This window comes from Gracilinanus agilis, chromosome 2 (assembly GCF_016433145.1).
Source record: "Gracilinanus agilis isolate LMUSP501 chromosome 2, AgileGrace, whole genome shotgun sequence".
Lineage (NCBI taxonomy): Eukaryota > Metazoa > Chordata > Mammalia > Didelphimorphia > Didelphidae > Gracilinanus > Gracilinanus agilis.
In genome coordinates this window covers 210,528,633-210,546,909 of record NC_058131.1, presented here as the reverse complement: position 1 = coordinate 210,546,909, position 18,277 = coordinate 210,528,633, and the positions used below count along the sequence as shown (strand labels likewise).

General features: G+C 35.6%; 1 protein-coding gene across 1 annotated transcript in view; it reads left to right on the top strand.

The window, feature by feature from the left end:
• Positions 1–674: 674 nt before the first annotated feature.
• The window catches only part of MBOAT2 (membrane bound O-acyltransferase domain containing 2), a 184,336-nt gene continuing 166,733 nt past the window's right edge, over positions 675–18,277 (top strand). The window contains exon 1 of the mRNA XM_044663619.1: positions 675–752. Within this exon, the coding sequence (XP_044519554.1) occupies positions 675–752 (78 nt within the window). The remainder of the gene's footprint in view (positions 753–18,277) is intronic.

The following is an 18,277-nucleotide window of genomic DNA, read 5'->3' as shown; positions in this document are numbered from 1 at the left end:
TCTAGATCAGGCGTTAGCCTAAGGAAAAGGAGAAAGGAGTGGGTGGGTAGGTGGGGTAGTGAATCCCATCCTCTCGCCCAGACGCTCCCCTCTCTTGCCCTGATTGGTTAGCGTCCTCTGATTGGCTGAGGGGGTCTGCACGTTGCGCAGGGATTGGGCGGCGGGGCTGTCCGGCGCGAGTGTGTGGGAGCTGGGGAGGGGGCGTTTGCAGCCTTAGGAAGTGGGTTTCTTTTGGTTGGGGGGAGGTGTCGGAAGGGTACAAGGCTCAAGGAGACGGCCAGCTTGAGCTAGGTCCGACCTTGTTGGGTCGGACCCTAGGCTACGAGGATGACCAGGGGGGTGGGGTCTGAGGTGGGGCGGAGCCCAAGAGCAGCGGCGGCGGCGGCTCAGGGAGGAGGGACATGCCTGGTCGCCGCCCCCTCCTCCTCCTCCTTTTCTCTAACACCCCCCTCCTACCGCGAGCTGCGAAAGGGGCCAGAGAGGCGGCAGCAGCAGCAGCAGCGGTGGCGGCGGCAGCGGCAACGGCAGCAGCAGCTGCTCCATCCCCATCTTCCTTCTTCTTCTCCTCTTTCTCCGCCAGCGAGGTTGCCTCCGCCTCGGGAGCGGGTTTACCTAGGGAGCGAGCGAGGGAGTAGGCAGTAGGGCGGGCGGGCTGGGGAGAGGAGGCTTCGGCCATGGCTACTACCACCAGCACCACCGGCTCCACCCTGCTGCAGCCCCTCAGCAACGCGGTGCAGCTGCCCATAGACCAGGTATCCCCGTGGGGGGTCGCGCTCCCCACGACCCGCCCCCGCCCCGCCCAGCCCTGCCCTGCTTGTCTGAGGTGCCTGTAAAGGGAGCTAGGACCAAGCATCGGGTGGCATTTTAGTCTTCGCCCCCCTCCCCCAATTAATAGCACAGGAGTCTTGGGGAGGGGGGTGGTGGAGGATAGGTCAGGGGAACACCCCGCGTCCAGTATACAGTGTGCTTCTCCACGCGCGCTAGGAGAGGGCGATAAACCTGATATTGTGCAATCACAACGATCCCCTCTGTGGCGGTCTCTAGTCTCCAGTCTCCCCAGCCCCCATCTCCATCCGCACCCCCCACCCTCCTTGGCTCGCAGGCGGGGGGGCGGGGATGGGCAAGAGTGCCTGTTCCAGGCACATTGTGGTGGCTATTTATAAAAGACGAGCGTGAATGGGGGGCGGGGTAGGGGGTGGTGGTAGTTATGATGGAAATGTGCCTCCCTTCCCTTCTCTGGGGTCCTGGCTGGGTGCACGCACCCCGAATGACCAGCCTGTAGCTGCTTTCGTAGCAAGGATGTGCCCATGTCTGTGGGGGTGCAGAAGTCAGGGTATGTGGAGCTCTAGAGCACATCTGCCTCTCTCAGCCAGCTGTGCAGAGCTGAGCCTCCGGGCCATTTCCTCCCAGTCCCTCTACACGAGTGCACCTGTACAGGTGCATTGGAGCTTCAGGGTGAAACTGTCAGTGAGAGGATGGAGAGACCGACAAATGCGTGTCTAGGTGTGCCTGCACATTATTTGAGCTTTGGTACACTTTTTAAAAAATACAGTTTGCGGGTCTAACTGTGACGTGCTAACAGGCATCGGTTTTAGAAACACGTTGGGGTAGGGAAAAGTAAGGCAGAAAAGTGAGAATCTTTGGTTTCCCAGCTGAAAAATGCGCTAAAATTTCCTCTCCAAACCGAAGTTTGATGTATACGTGCATATAGAATTTAGATGTATCCTGATTTTACCTTACTTGTAGAGGAAATATTGAGAAATACACCGTTGCAGGAAAGCATCCCAATTTTAACAGGGGAAAAAAGTTTCAGTAGTTTTATTTGTGAGAAGAGTCTTTGGAAGTGTTGCTAATTGCGGGCGGGTCAAAGAATTATCTCAATTTCAAGCCAAAGGTAGTTAATTTTTAAATTCTAGCTTAATGTTATTAATGTGCCTTAATCTGGTAAAAATACAGGGCTTTTCTTAGATAAATATTACAGAGTGTTCATGAATTGCCCTTGATCTTTAATGTGTTGCTTTCATTGATGTCACGAGGAATTTCACATATGGTAGGAAGGGGTTAGGAGATGACCTCTGTGTTTGAAACTGCTTCTTATGAGACTCTTGATCTCCTAGGGAATATGTCATTGGTCTTGGCAACATTTTAAGGAATTCTGAGGCCAGATAGGTAGGCGAAAAGTTAGAGCTTTTTGAAATCTTAGCATTTATTTCATTATTTCAATATAAAAGTTTTATTAATTTGAAGTCATCATTTGCTCATTTTTGTTACAGCTGAACTTTAAATAAATTGTTCTTAACTTAAAGTAGTAAATGCTTACACTTTGTGGATTTTGATTAGTAAAATTTTTTTAAAATGAGGTACCCCCCCCCAAAAATACTTCTGTAGAACATCAGTAATACTTAATGGTTAGTATTATTATAAATTGAAATATATTTCCTAATAGTAATCCTATGGTGCTGGAACATGTTATTCACTGATGTCAACCTAGGTGGTAAAAATTGAATTTAGTCAGAACCTAGTCCAATGAAAATTTCTTTGTCTTTTAAAATAGTTTCTAACTTCTGCTCTATAGTTTCCAAATGCTGAGAAATGTTGCTAATTGCAGGCGGGTTAAAGAAGACAGGGACTCACATCTTTGACTTTACTAAGTTGTTTATATCCATCAGCATGATAGCAAATTGATGATTTATCAAGAAATCCCATTATACCTGTGGAGAAAAGGAGGCAGGGTGATCACTTATTTTCTGGATCATAGCTAGACTATCCATGCTCACCTGTCATGATGGCAGTGAGTGAAAAAAACATTTTTTTCTTCCTATATAATCTAATAGTTGTCTATGACTTTTTAACTTTTACTCTTAGTTCTTTTTATTCTCTGTAACAGCCTTTTTGAACTCAGGCATGTTAAAATCATCAGGAAAAGCAAGGGAAAAAATGGGCTTTAAAAAAAAGTTGCCTTCTAGATTATCTGTAGGTGATCTCCAAAACCTGTGAGATTTGCCTTTCTCTTGAAACCTTTGACCTGATAGATTGGATATTTTAGTTGTGTAATAGATATTTTCTAATTATGAACCTGGATTGTGAGAGAATTTGATCTTTCCAGTTAGGTATTGAGAGAGAATATAGGATAATTATTGCATAAGGGCTTCCTTTTTATACTAATTATAAAAAATATTTCTTAGAACAATGACCTAATTTAACTAATAACTCAAACATTAGCCAAGGATTTAAAAAAATTAGTGCAGCTTTTGGATCATTGGCATTTTGTTGTTGTAAAAATATTAATTTAAAAATAGTCAGTATTTGAAGGTCTTATAACCCATGTATGTATACATAAGTATACATACAAGTATACTATATACAACTATATTACATACTTATTCATATTTACTTGAAAAGGAAACTCTAACAAAGAAAAAAAGAATTTATTATCACAGTGAAAACAGTGAGTTGGTTAAAACCAGAATGGTGTGAATCAGTATAGGATAAACTGGGAAATGAAAGGTGTTAAAATATTACCTGTTAGGATATATTCATTTTGTGTCAATTAACTTTACTATACAAATTTAGGAAATTATAACATACATTGGAGGTACAAAGAATCAAAGGCACATTAGGGGGAAAAAAGAAAAATGACTTTTTATGGAATTAATGAAAAAATATAGAATAAACTCTTAAGTCAGATCAGAAAATAAGGAATGTTGTAGAATAATGGTTTTAAAAAGTACAAAAGAGTTGAAAGGCAATATTCGATTTAAGAATAAAGAAGATGAAAGTTATAGGTCTTAATAGTTTAATTTGTGAATTTTATCCAAGAATTAGTTCCAGTGATGTCAGTCCATCTTCAAACTATTGTCCTGCATATCCTTATCTGTATCTTTTCATAAATTCTCTAGATAAGGCATTTACCCTTTTATTTCACCAATTTATTCTTATCAAGCAGGAAAGATAAAATGGGGTTGTGGATTGAGCCCTGGCCTCTGAACCCCACCTCTTTGACATCCTATCTATGTGACCCCGGGCCAGTCACTAAAATGCCCCAGGCAGTTCTTTAAGATTGCTAAGGAGGTAGTGACCTAAATTAGGAGAGGCACTTTGTATATCTAGGAGTTCCCAGTCCAGGTTCTATCTCTGCTGTTAACAAAAAAAATCTTATTTAGGTGAAGTATTAACCATGTGGTCTTCCAGAAGAAAAACAATGAATATTTAGATGAAGTATAAGAGGCTTAAACATGCAAAGGATTCAACATCCTTATGGCTTTTTCTAGAATGTACACCAGGAATTTATTTCCAGAATTGTATGTAGTGGGTGGATATTGATAAAAGATTCATAAAGTTTTAAGGATAAATTTAAAAGACAAGCAGTTCTGCAAAAGGACAGGATGAATACGTTTTTTTTTTTTTTTTAAAAAAAGAATCTAGCTTATTTCTTTGACCATTAAGATGTATTTTTAAATTTTTTTTGTTTTTTAAGATGTATTTTAAAGGAAATAAAAAGACAAAAGTGAATGCAAAAAAAGAGATGAATAAGAGAGGATATTCTATTATAGATATTCCTAGATAAGCCTATTTTTAGAGGGCTTTTAACTGCTAAATTTTTAGAGAGTGATAAGTTGTAAATTATCTACCCTTATTATCTGAAGAATTTCTGAGGGCATCACCTTTCTGTGCTTTTTTTTTTTGTTCCATTTTCTTTAGGAACCATTGATATTTGTGCTATCACAACTGAATAGATTATCTCTCTAGTCTGATCTTTAGAATGGAATGAGGCAAAAGGCTAGTGAGGAATGGTTCATGTTAGAGTATGGGGTCACTTTTTGGGGAAAGATCATGAAAAACACTTTGTTTTTTGTGTGTGAGAGTAGGTGGAGTTTGATAAAGGAAGATAATACTTGAGAAGGATGGGAACTCCTTAATTTTTAAAAATTTTATATTGATTTTACTTCATTATGCAACTTTTTCATGTTTTACACTAATTTTATTTTAAATAAGTTTCCTCTCAAGCGCTTTTGCTTCCTGGTTAATATACTACATCTTCAATAATTTTCTGAGTTCGTAATACATTCTTTTTTTTTTTTTAAATCTGTATACATAGTTCATCAATTTTCTCTGGAGGTAGATAGTATTTTCCAGCTTGAGTCCTTTGGAGTTGTCATGAATCATTGTATTGATCAGAGTAGTAAGTCTTTCACTATTGGGCCTTGATACAATATTGCTGTTACTGTGTGCATTGTTCTAGTTCTATTTACTTCTCTTTGCATTAGCTCATATATCTTCCCAGGTTTTTCTAAAACCATCCCCTTTATCTTCCTTATAGCACAGTGGTATTTTATCACAATCCTATACCACAGCTTGTTCAGGCATTCCCCAATTGATGGGCATTTCCTTAATTTTTCAATTTTTTGCCACTACAAAAAGAGCTTTTATAAATATATAAATTACAAATATGCACATTTTATATATAAATATAAAATATTCATATATAAATATAGGAATCCTTTTGGTGGGGGGGAAAGAATGCAGACCTAATAATGGCATTGCTAGGTCAGAGGGTATGTAGATTTTTATAACCCTTTGGGCATAATTCCAAATTGTTCTCCAGAATAGTTGGACCAGATCACAGCTCCACCAACTTTATTATTGTACCTAATTTTCCACATTCCTACCAGCATTTGCTATTTTCCTTTTATGTAATGTTAGCCACTCTGATGGGTGTGAGGTGATACTTTAGAGTTATTTTAATTTGCCTTTCTCTAATTATTATTTAAAGCATCTTTTCATATTACTCTTGAAAACTGCATGTTTTATATCCTTTGCCCATTTATCAGTTGGATAACTGGCTCTTACTTTTACAAGTTTGGTTCAGTTCCTATATATTTGAAAAATGATCTTTAGCAAAGAAACTTGCTGTAAAATTTTTCCTGTTTTCTGCTTTCCTTTTAATTTTGGTAGCATTGGCTTTATGTGTGCAAAAACTTTTGAACTTCACATAATCAAAATTATTCATTTTATTTCTTATGTTCCTCTTTATTTTTTGTTTGATTATGAACTCTTCCTCTAACGATAGATCTGATAATAATTTTTTTCATGCTCTATTAATTTGGTTATGACATTACCCTTTATATTTGAATCATGTACCTGTTTTGAACTGATCTTAGTATATTGTCTGAGATGTTTGTCTATGCCTAGTTTCTGCCAGACTGCTTTCCAGTTTTCCTAGCAATTTTGTCAAAAAGTGAGTTCATGACTGAAAAGCTTGATTCTTTGGGTTTATCAAATACTAGTTTACTACTGTGTATTATGTAACTAATCTGTTCCACTGATCTACTACTCTATTTCTTATCCAGTACCAGATTATTTTGATGATCACCATTTTGTAATATACTTTGAGATCTGGTACTGCTAGGCTCTATTTCTTCTCCTTTCCCCCCATTGCTTCCCTTCTTATTCTTGTTTTGTTCCTTCAGCTGAATTTTGTTGTTATTTTTTTCTAGCTCTATATAATAATCTTTGGTAGTTTGGTATAGCACTAAGTAAGCCTATTAATTTAGGTAGTATTGTCATTTTTATTATTTGATTCAACCTTTGCATGAGCAATTACTATTTCTAATATTGTTTAGGTCTGTCTTTATTTGTATGAAGACTATTTTGTAATTGTATTCATCTGCTTCCTATCTGTGTCTTGGCAGATAGACTCCCAAGTATCTGCAATTATTTTAAATGGAATTTCTCTATATCTTCCTACTGGATTGTAATGTATTTTCTAATTGATACTTATTGGTTGGCACTTAACCAAATATATGACCTTACCTGAGTCACTTCACCTTTGATGGGTCTTGACTTCCACATCTGTAAAATCTGGAAGTGTTAGACTGATTGATGTCTCATCCCTTCTGGCTTTGATGGTTTTTTTTCACTAGGAACATCCAAGTTAATATCCTATAAAGTTATATGAAATTCAAAAGCTAAAGTGGTAGTTGATAAAACATAGTGAACATTTATTTTGGAGGGATGTTTAGAAAAGATAGCCACTCATTTATGAGTTATACTAGTTGACTTTTGAGGTCTCTTCTAATGATCTTTATATTGGGTCTTTTTGTTTGGTAAAAAAAAAAAAGTTACAAAACAGCTTGGTTTCAACTTAGATTTTTGATATTAGACAATTATAATACTTTCCAACAGATGATTTAGACCAGAGTTTCAAAAATTTTTAGTGAGAAATGTTTACTTTTCATTTTCTCAAAGTCTGAAATTATTGGGTAGAGGAGGCAAGGCTGGATTGAGAGCAGTGTAATCTTCTAGGCCTATGGTATTTGGTGATAGGCCCATAGTAAAAATCTCAGAATACAGTGAGAAAGATCACAACTGCTACCTGTACCTCCCACTTTCAAGAGAATCCTGGTCAGTTATAAAGACAGGAATTATAATGTCTGGGAATATCTCTGTTAACTCTAAAGAACTATGATTTGAGGTTTTGAAATTTATCAGATGTTTCTAAACTACTTAAAGAATCTCCATTTTGGTTTTCATCATGGCAAACAAGAAATATGGTATATCAAGAAGTCAGTAACTACTTTGTAGTATTATCAGGAAGAAACAAAGCTTACAGAAAAGTAGAGAAACTTGATAAAGGGACTGCAAACACATCTTCGTCTTTCTTTACTTTTTTACTTCATGTGGTTATTCTTATTTTTGTTCTGTTCTTGATCTCTTACAGTTATTTATAGGAAAAAAAATCAATTCTCCAAACTCTTCTTAAAAAGTTTACTTTTGGGGATTATGCCACTTTCAGAAAAGGCAGGCTTCATCATAGGGTTATAATAGGAATTTATTTTTAAAAAAACCCCAATTATCAGAGTTCCCTCTGGTCAATACACACATAAGCATGATTACTTATACATTTTTGTGTCCATAACACTCCTTTTTAGTGAGATTCACTTTAGGATTATGAGATTTTAAAATTGATTATTAAGGCAATGTGATACAGTAGGAAAAGTACTGATTTTGAAAACTAGAGGACCTTTGCTTTTGTCCCAGCTTTGATGCACTAGCTATATGAATCTGCGTTAGTCACTTTATTTTTGTGGAATTCTGTTTTGTCATGAGTTAAATCAGTAAATTTTATTAGATCCATATCTAAGTAACATAGTTTTCTGGGATTGAATTTTATCATTTGTTAAATGAGTGGGTTGAACTAAATTTTCTTTAAGGGTCCCTTATGTTCAGTATTCTGTGTTTTCTGAATCAGCAGAGTAGACTGTATTTTGGAGAGATTTATGATGCGATGGAGCAAGTGTAGCGTTTTCTACCTGATTAGAAAATAAGCATATTATAGTCCATCAGATTTAAAAATCATATTTATGTTTTTTTTGTTTTTCTTGCTAAATTTACCTCCTTTTATTAGTTCTTTTTTCATCTTCCCTTCAATACAGAGAAAAAGGAAAACTTAGACACAAAGGTTGGCTGGATTTAGGTAGAGTTAGAATCTAATATAAAAGAATTCATTCATTTTCTTTGATTTCCAATTATATAAAATAGGAATAGTGCAATGAAGATATTTTATTTTGAAAAATTCAATTAAACTTCTGAGCATATGCCCAAGATAATGTTTTTATGAAATTTTTCTTTATCATTGACAAGGCTGAAGACACAGGTGGGATGGAGCTGGCTTCAAATGATAGCTGTATTACTTTATAACTCTAGTAGTAACCAGAATGACCTTCTCAACTTTAAAATTAGGGGGTTGGAGTAGATGAACTCTGGGGTACCTTCCAGCTCCCATTCTATACTTTTGTGATAATCAGTGTATTTCAGTAATTTTCAGATGGCCCAGATTTGGAAGAGATATCTATTATGATTGTTATCATATTGGAGATTTCAAAGGCTCTCTATAGGATTGTGGGTAGGACTGATACTGACATACATAATTCTTTAGGGCCAACTGTAAAATTTTTCATTTAGATTAAAAAAAAATAGCTTCACAAATTCTCTGTGCTTGTGGGGCTATTAGTGAAAAATGGAGAAGGAAGAAAGGATAGGAAGGGAATCTGGTCCAATAGTGATTCACTTGAAAAAGATCAAGGGCTTTAGCTCAGTACAAGATCAACATAAGTCATTTATTGAAACATCTACTAAAAAAGCTACCTCAATTGTGGAATGTGTAGTAGATAAAGAGCTGGTCTGGGAGTGGGGAAATCATGTTCAAGTGACCCACCTGATGCCCATTAACTCTGTGACTCTGAGCAAGTCACTTAATTCCCCAGTTCAACAAAGACTATACATACATACATACATACATACATACATACATACATACATACATACAAAAAAGTGGCCCATCTTAAAGATGAGCTTCTTTACCCAGAATTCCTTATACTATTGAAATGACAGGTTTGGATCTACCAGTTCATTGGATGGTGTAGTGAGGAGAACCCTTCAGATGTTCACACAAAGATCTCTTCATTGAGATACACCTGCATTAGGAGGGGGTTGATGTAGAGGGACCGCTTTGTGTAGTTAGGAATGTGGTTGATGGCAGACAGAAAGATGGCATCGGTTGGTTTGGGATTGTTGATTTGTATTGGATATAAGTAAATGTATGTTATTTTCTTTTTCTATGTGAGAACTCCACACAGACTGACCAAAAGAAGTTCTCATTTGAAGATTTTTTTTTTTTTGCATTTTGTAGGAGTTTGTACATGACAAGGGTCACAGTTTTGGAAATAGGCTTGAAAGTTAACACCCTTTAAAAATGGAAGGTTGGAATTTCACACTGCTAATGTTACATTCTATCTGCAGATCCAACAACACAGCTGTGCATTGGTTTACATAGAATGAAAAAATAGCCTTGATAAAATATCATTTAAAAAATTCTCTTCAGCTAGTATGGAGTAATCCCTAGAAAGACTTGTAATAGTCTAATTTATGCCTATCCAACTTAGACAAAATGCTATGTCTTTTTACAACTCTGAATTTGTGACTTAATATATCTTCTTGGACATCTTGGATATCTTCTTGTGATGTCATGCTTGCTTCATCCCTGGAACTACTAAATCAGTTGTTTAACTCAACTGTACCATGAATAGAAATGACAGCAGGTTTTTGGTGAAAAAATGAGAGGGGAAAAAGGAAAAAGCAGGGTGGAGTACAGATAACAGGATTAGTTATTTCACGTAGAAAAAGAATCAGGTCTCAGGGAAAATTATTACACTTGTTTTTTTATATATCTTGAGTTTGAGATGCCAGTAGTATCTTTGGTAGCTTCAGAATCACTATGCTAGGATTAATTTTTTTAAAATTATACAATATTCTGACTGTTGTTAGCAATTAATTTCCTGTCTTCAGGAGATGCTAGTTATGTTCTTAAGGTTTTTTTCCTTGGAAAATATTATTCTCTAAACTTTGGAATGAGGGAAAGGGAAAATATAGGAAATTGAATATTTAAACATCAAACTTCCATATTGTATTAAATTTTAATGGTCACATTTGGAACAAAAATTGAGCAATAGGATGAATAAACATTGTTATCTTATATGTTAGTTATAACTTAATTTGTACAGGTTCAACTTTTTTCCCAAGATATTAGGTTAATTTTTTTTTGAGGTATAAAAATAGAAATAATCAAAGCATACTTTCTAGTAAAGTGTCTGGCAGATAATTATAACAAAACAAATTTGTAAAATAATGTTATAAATTTTTACATGGCAGAAGTATGACACTTGATGTGACTCTTAAATAGATAAAAAATGTTTAAAAAAACTGGAATATTGAAGACAATATTTGGAAACGTTTCACCTTGGATAGAATAGGTTGGAACAGTTATAAGGTTCTTTTTAGATCATTTTCTGCCTGTGTTCTTTATCAATGAAAGAAGAAAAGGACCCTAAAAATGCTGAAATTGTTGATTTTGTTCTTCTTATAGGAGATTTGATGTGTTTCTGTCACTTGGAATTTTAGCTCATTTATGATAACAAGGGGAAAAAACACAATAAAACTTCATTGTATTTTGCCTAGGCAAGTAACATGGATAGGTAAATGGATTAAATAGCTCCGTGTTCTGTTATGAACATTATGTAATAAGGCTATCTGCAAAATAAGAACTAATACTACATTATGCAGCTCCACTACAATATGCTAGATTAAGACCTTTTAAGATGTTATTTTTTTTTCTTGAACAAAAAAATTGATTTTCTCTCCCTCCATATTTATTCATTGAGGGTTGGGGAGGACTGAGGATAAAGATTCTTATAACAAATATGCATAGTCAGGCAAAACAAATTCCTACAGGATTTCCAAAAGGATATATATCTCAATTTACACCATGCATTCATCCCTTCTGAATTAGGAGGCAGGAATATTCTTTGACATCTATCCTTTGTAATTGTGGTTGGTCATTGCATTGATCAAAGTCTTAATTTTTTTTAAGAGTAATTCCAAATTACTTTCCTGAATGGCTGGACCAATCTATAGCTCTAGTTGTATCACCAAGTACATTGATGATCCTGCTTTCTCATGGCCTCTCCTATATATGTCATTTTACTTTTTTGTTAATTTGGCCAATCTGATGTGGATGTGAGAGAGAATCTTCTTGATGCTTTAACTTAAATTTTTCCTATTATAATTGATGTGGAACATTTTTTCATATGTCTATTGACAGTTAGATTTTATCTTTAGCAAACTACTTGCTCATATCTTTTAGCTGTCAATTGAGGAATCATTCTTATTTTGATAAATTTTGATTTGTTCTTATTTTGAAAATGATACCATTAAGAGAATCATGATGTGAAAACATTTTCCCCATTTACCTGCTTTTCCAATTTTAAATTTCATTGGTTTTGTTTATGCAAACCTTTTTAATGTTCTATAATCCAAATCATCAGTTTTATCTTTTTTTGATTGTCTTTATCCTTTTGGCATGAATTGTTCTGTCTCAAAAGTCTTTTCTTTTTTGTCTAACTTGTTTATGATGCTACTTTTTATATCTAAGTCATGTATTCATTTGGGGCTTATCTTGGTATATGGTATGAGTTGTTGGTCCATAACTAGTTTCCACCACACTTCTTTCCACTTTTCCCAGAATTTTTTTTGTCAAATACTGAATTCCATTACCCTAATAAGTTGGGGGCTTTGCTTTTATCAAATAATAGGCTATTGTGGTTGTTTGCTTCTGTATGTTTTGTAACTAACCTGTTACACTAATGGATCTTTTTTATTTCTTAACTAAAATAAAATAATTTTAGATGATTGTTGCTTTATAAGATAGTTTGAGATCTAGCACTCCTAGGCTCTCTTTTCTCTCACATTTTAAAATAATTTTCCATAAGGTTCTTGAATTAATGTTCCTTTAGGTGAATTCTGGCATTTTTCTAGTTTTATAAAGTAGTCATTTAGTAGTGTGATTGCTTTATTAATATAGAACTGAAAAAGCATATGTCAAGAACAGTTGAGAAATGTGAATATTCCTGTTTAATAATCACCAGAGGTATATAATTTCCAACTTTTCCAAAGTCTATTCATGTCCTTAACTTTTTAATTTATTTTTTGGTTATATTTGTCTTAGCATGAAAAGAATACATTGAGAACCCCTCATTTTTATACCTTCATAGTCTATTTCTACCAGTAAGTCACTTAACTTTTCCTTTAAATATTTATATGAAATTCCATTTGGTTCATATGTATTAAATATGAGCACACTCCTTGCTCACCACCATCTTCTTTGTAAAGAGAAGACAGAGCAAAGAAAGGAAAAAGTTAATTTAAAAATTAATTTACTTTCTTTGGTAACTTTCAACATAATGTAGTTTCTCTAATTTATCACTTTTTTTTTTAAACCCTTACCTTCTGTCTTCATGTATTGGCTCCATGGCAGAAGAGTGGTAAGGGCTAGGCAGTGGGGGTCAAGTGACTTGCCCAGGGTCACACAACTAGGAAGTAGCTGAGGTCAGATTTGAACCTAGGACCTCCTGTCTCTAGGCCTGACTCTCAATCCACTGAGCTACCCAGCTGCTCCCTAATTTATCACTTTTAATCAAGTCTATATTGGTTGTTGCACATTGATAGTTATGAACATAAATTACATATTTCTCTCCATCCTATTCTTTTAATACCTTTTTCTTTCTTTGCCATCTGCCTTCTCTTCACAAAGAAATTGGTGATGAGCAAGGATTGTCCAGCATCGGCACTCTCTGCTTAATGCACTCTGTTTTTGCTCCCAGAATCTAATTATAGGTTCTTACTCTTTCTTTTTATATTTTTCTTCAAGGTCAACTCTTCAGGGTTAGAATCTGCTTTGTTTAGGATTAATCTCTTTTTCATTCTTCCCTTCCGTTAATTCCACCTTCCCACTTCCAATTTCCACTCTATTTCTCTGTTGAGTGAAATGTATTTCTGTATTGAATTTTGTGTGTGTGCATATTTTACACTCCTTTGACACATTCAAATGGAAGTGAGGGTCTACTTTGATTATGTGAGAAAATTTTCACCACTCTTTCTCCCCCCTTTTCTCCCTAGTATGTTCTTTACTCAATGAAATCATTCCTAGACAATTTTTTTATTCAACTCTCACAACTCCTAGTGTCTTAAGGATTCTTTTTTTTTTTTTTAACCCGTAACTTCTGTGTATTGACTTATAGGTGGAAGATTGGTAAGGGTGGGCAATGGGGGTCAAGTGACTTGCCCAGGTTCACACAGCTGGGAAGTGTCTGAGGCCGGATTTGAATCTAGGACCTCTTGTCTCTAGGCCTGACTCTCAATCCACTGAGCTACCCAGCTGCCCCCTGTCTTAAGGATTCTGAAGAAACAGTTGTTTCATCTTTCATTATTAAGATATAACACTCAATCCTTGTTTATGCCCTTTTGATTGCTTGCTCATATTTATCTTTCTTTTAATTCCTATATAAAGTATCTACTCGGCTCTGGTCTATTCTTTAGCAAATTCACAAGTCCTCTGTTCTATTAAAGATCCATTTTCCCTCCTGTAGGATTAATCTTCATTTTTCTGGTTAAGCTATTCTTGATTATAATCTGTGTTTAGCCTTTTGGCATGTCTTATTCCAGTCTCTCCATTCTTTGTAGTAGTAACTTTCAAAATTTGTTTAATCTACCACTGAACCATTGGTGCTTGAATTCTTTCTTTCTTTTTTTTATTTTTGGATGCTTGCAATTTTTTTTTTTTTATCCTAGAAGTTCTGAATTTTGGCTATGGTATTCCTAGACATGTTCATTTTGGGATTTCGTTGAGGAAGTAGCTGGTGGATTCTGTTTTCACTTTGCCCTCTGTTCTAAGAGGTATGGTCAGTTTTCTTTTATAATTTCTTGAAATGTGTTCTCAAGTCTCTTTTTAATACCCCGCTGCAGTCAGAAAACCACAGTTTTCTTCTTGCTTCTTTTTCTGTTCTTTCAGGCTCATGACAACCATGACAGTGCCCTGCCCCTATGACACAGATCCTATGTTCATTCAATCTGTATGGATTTGTGACCTAACTATAGGTGCAAGGATCAGAAAGATGTTATTTGGCTCCTGATGCATCTTAACTACGTACCTGATGCATCTAGATCCTCTAGGACTTCTTTTTGCCCCTACTACACAGCCACAAGCCCTAGTTCATTACTTGTGCTAGGAGACACTGTGTAGCACCCTCCTGGCCAAACCTGTACCCAGTATCTGCTGAGCCTTTATCTTCCTAAGCCAAACTTTACTAGGAAAATGACTGTCATTTTCCTAGCCAAGTCAGCATCAAGCCTTTCTGTAAGCTGACCTACTGTTCTTTCAATGTCTTTGTTGTTGTAGGAGAGTGCTGAGCTGTATTGTCTCCTTCTACTCCACCATTTTTGTCATTCTGAGAAACTTGCAATCAAGTTAGAATAGTTGTCTTATGGGACAAATAAATACAGCTAACATTATATCTACTATGTGCAAAGTAGTTAAACTCTAGGAAATATAAGACAAAATTGTTGTTCTCAGTGGGTTTATTTTCTTTTGTAAGGTTACAAGATGTATATAGGTCTATAAATACAAAGTAATTATTTTAAGGGAGAGAGCACCAACAACTGCAGTTTCAAGAAAGGGTAGAAATAGAAAATGGTACTTAAGCTAAACCTTTCAGAAGTTCTTATGAGGAGAACAGAGGAGAGGTAAGGAGGGACAGTGCTCCAGAATGGAGGACAGCAAAAGCACAAAGAAAAGAGATGGAATACTAGATTTGTATTAATAGCAAATATACATGTTTGACTGGAACATTGTTTTGTGAGAAGAAGAAATGTCAGATCAATGTAGAAAGATGTTATGGAGCCAAATTGTGAAAGACTTTAAATGGCAAATAGAGGAATTTGTATTTTAACCAAGAGCAGAAATTCTTAACCTATATTTTTGCCACGAATCTCTTTCATAGGCTGGTGAGGCCTATAGATTTGCTTCCTAGAATAGATTTTTAAATATACAAAATAAAATCCATAAGATTACAAACAAAACCATACAATTATCAAAATACTTTAAAATTAAATGCATGAATTTTAGATTAAGAACTCGTCTGACAAGCAATAAGAAGCCAAAGGAATTTCTTTACCAGTGGAATACCATGGTAGTTTAGAAATAATAATTTGGTAGTAGTGTGTAGGATGGACTAAATTGGGAAAAGACTGGATTCACGAAAAACAGTTAGGAAGTTATTAAAATAGTTTAAAAGCTAAGAGATGATGGGGACCTAAACTAGGATATTATGGTCATGTGAATTGATAGAAGGGAATGGATGCAAATGTTGTTATGGAGGTTTAATTAATTAAGATTTGGTGACTGATATATGGAAACCCGAAGAGTTGAGGATTACTTTGAAGCTGTGAACTTAGGTGTCTAGAAGGATGACCTCAATAGAATAGGGACATTAGAAAGAAGTGTAGGTTTTGTGGAATAATAATGCATTTTTTAAAGATATATTGAGTTTGAGATTCCTGTGGGACAGCTAAGTGGAAAAGTCCATTAGGTACTTAATGATGTAGGACTGAAGCTCAGGCTAGAGATGACATATGGATATTTGTAAATCACCTCAATAGTGATGATAATTTAGCCAATAGGAGCTGTTGAGATTACCATGAGAGGGAGGTCCCAGGACATAGTGTAGATTATCCATGTGGAAGGTACAGGACATGGATGATATGATGAAGAAGGTTGAAAATATGGAATTTTAGATTGTTCAGAGCTTGAATAATTTATTAGGCTAAATACTTTGTTCAGCATGAGTCTGAGACTCAGTTGTCCCATTTGTAGAATAAGGACAATAAGATGGGCACTGTTTCTGTCTTTGTCATTGGGTTGTTAGGAAAGATATATACAATTGTGAATATTTATTGTCTAAGTGCTTCCAAACTTTTTGGCCCCAGGTCACAAAATATATTTTGTTTATATCTACATATACCATATTAGAAATGAAAACTGATATATTTTAAAAATATCAATTCATTTAAAATAATAACCCATTACATAGTAACATGGCATATTTTATGAAAAATAACTTTCCCCAAACAAAAAAATTAGAAGAGTTGGCATAGTTTTACATATTTTTACAGATCTCTTTAATGTCTAGCTTAATAGAAGGCAATTGGATCTCTTATCTGCTTTTGCATTCAATCTGTTGCAATATGTTGTTTTGGTGAAGTATATGAAGAAACTCTGGCATCACATAGATATGTATTTGGAAGAAGTCTGAGTATTTTAAAAGAATTATTATTATGTTTTGGACAGTTACATGATGCAATCTATGGAGAAGCTGAGCCTGAAGTCAGGAAGACAGTTCAAATTCAGGCTTAGAAAACTAGTTGTGTGACCCTGGACAAGCCACTTAGCTCATTTGCCTCAGTTTTCTTATCTGTGAAATGAGTTGGAGGAGAAAATGGCAAACCACTCTAAGAGGTACCTTTGTCAAGAAAACCCCACATTGGGTAACAAAGAAAGTGTCTCATGTAACTGAAATGATCGAACAACTACAAAAGATATGTCTTAGTATTATTATGAAAATAATTTTGACCTTGTAGGTCCCCCAAAAGGTCATTGGGACCCACAGGTTTGATGAATCATATTTTGAGAGTCGTTCTCCATACTCTATTCTCATTCAGAACAAGATTCATGTCTAGCACATCTCTATAGAGTGGGTCATCTGGCCTCTATTTTGAATTCTGCACTTGAACAGAAAGCATTCAAGCTTTTGAGAGATTCTGCTTTCATTGTTGGAATGATTTAATTGTTAGTAAGGGCTTGCTTCCAGAGAGCCAGAATCAGCCTCCTTGTAACTTCTAGTTCTGAAGCAACTCAAAATAAATCTCCCACTTCTGTGAGATGTTTCCAATTCTTTACAATTTAGCTTTGAATGTGTAGGTTTGTATGATTAAAAAAATTTCATTTCTCCCCTTCCATTACTCATTTAAGATGTTGTTCTTTCTCCTTCACTTTTGTTCTGTTTATTTTTTATTTTGAGCTTTTACTGCATAAAAGCTTGAAGATATTTATACAAAACCTACCTTGTTTGTTCATTTGTGCTCAAGGGTTTAGAACTGATGAATAATTTTTATAAGTGCTTTAGTATCTACCTTATGGGGATGTATCAAGTGGTGTCTGTATGATTAGTAGAAGGGATTAATCTGTACAACTTTTTTTTTTGTTTTTAGTTGACAAAGTGCATCAAAGAATAATAATTTCTCAAGATGATAACAAATTTAGGTAGGACATTCTGAAATATAAAATAAAATTCAAAAGGATTGCTTGTAAAAATAGGTTGTTATTCAGTATGACGAGGTGTAAGGAGCTTGTGAATTAATGGAATAACTGAATGTTGGAAGTGGAATTAGTAATGGATTATATCAGTCTGGTTATAGTAAACTTCAGACACTTTTTTCTTTTGACATACATCTTTGATTGTATCTGTGTTGGAAGTTTTCTCTACCAGTGAAATTTATAGCTGCCTGGTATACTGAGAAGTTAAGTGACTGGCTGAGGCCACACCAGGCTTTCTCTTAGACCTGCCCTATCCAGGCCATATTGTCTCAAGCTTTTGCTATAATGTAGTGACATCACATAAGGATAAAGGAAGAGCAGGATGTGATAATGGTGCTGGATGGGGGGAGCTGTATTTTCAGACCTATCTGTGGGTTAGAATAGAGGGCAACAAAAATCGGGGGCAAAGTCAGGGTCAGTTGGAAGGATCCTAGGAAGAATGGGCACTGGCTAGGGAATGAAGGTTCCTGTGCCAAGTGGATTCCTCCCTATAGAATCAGAACCCCTGGAAGA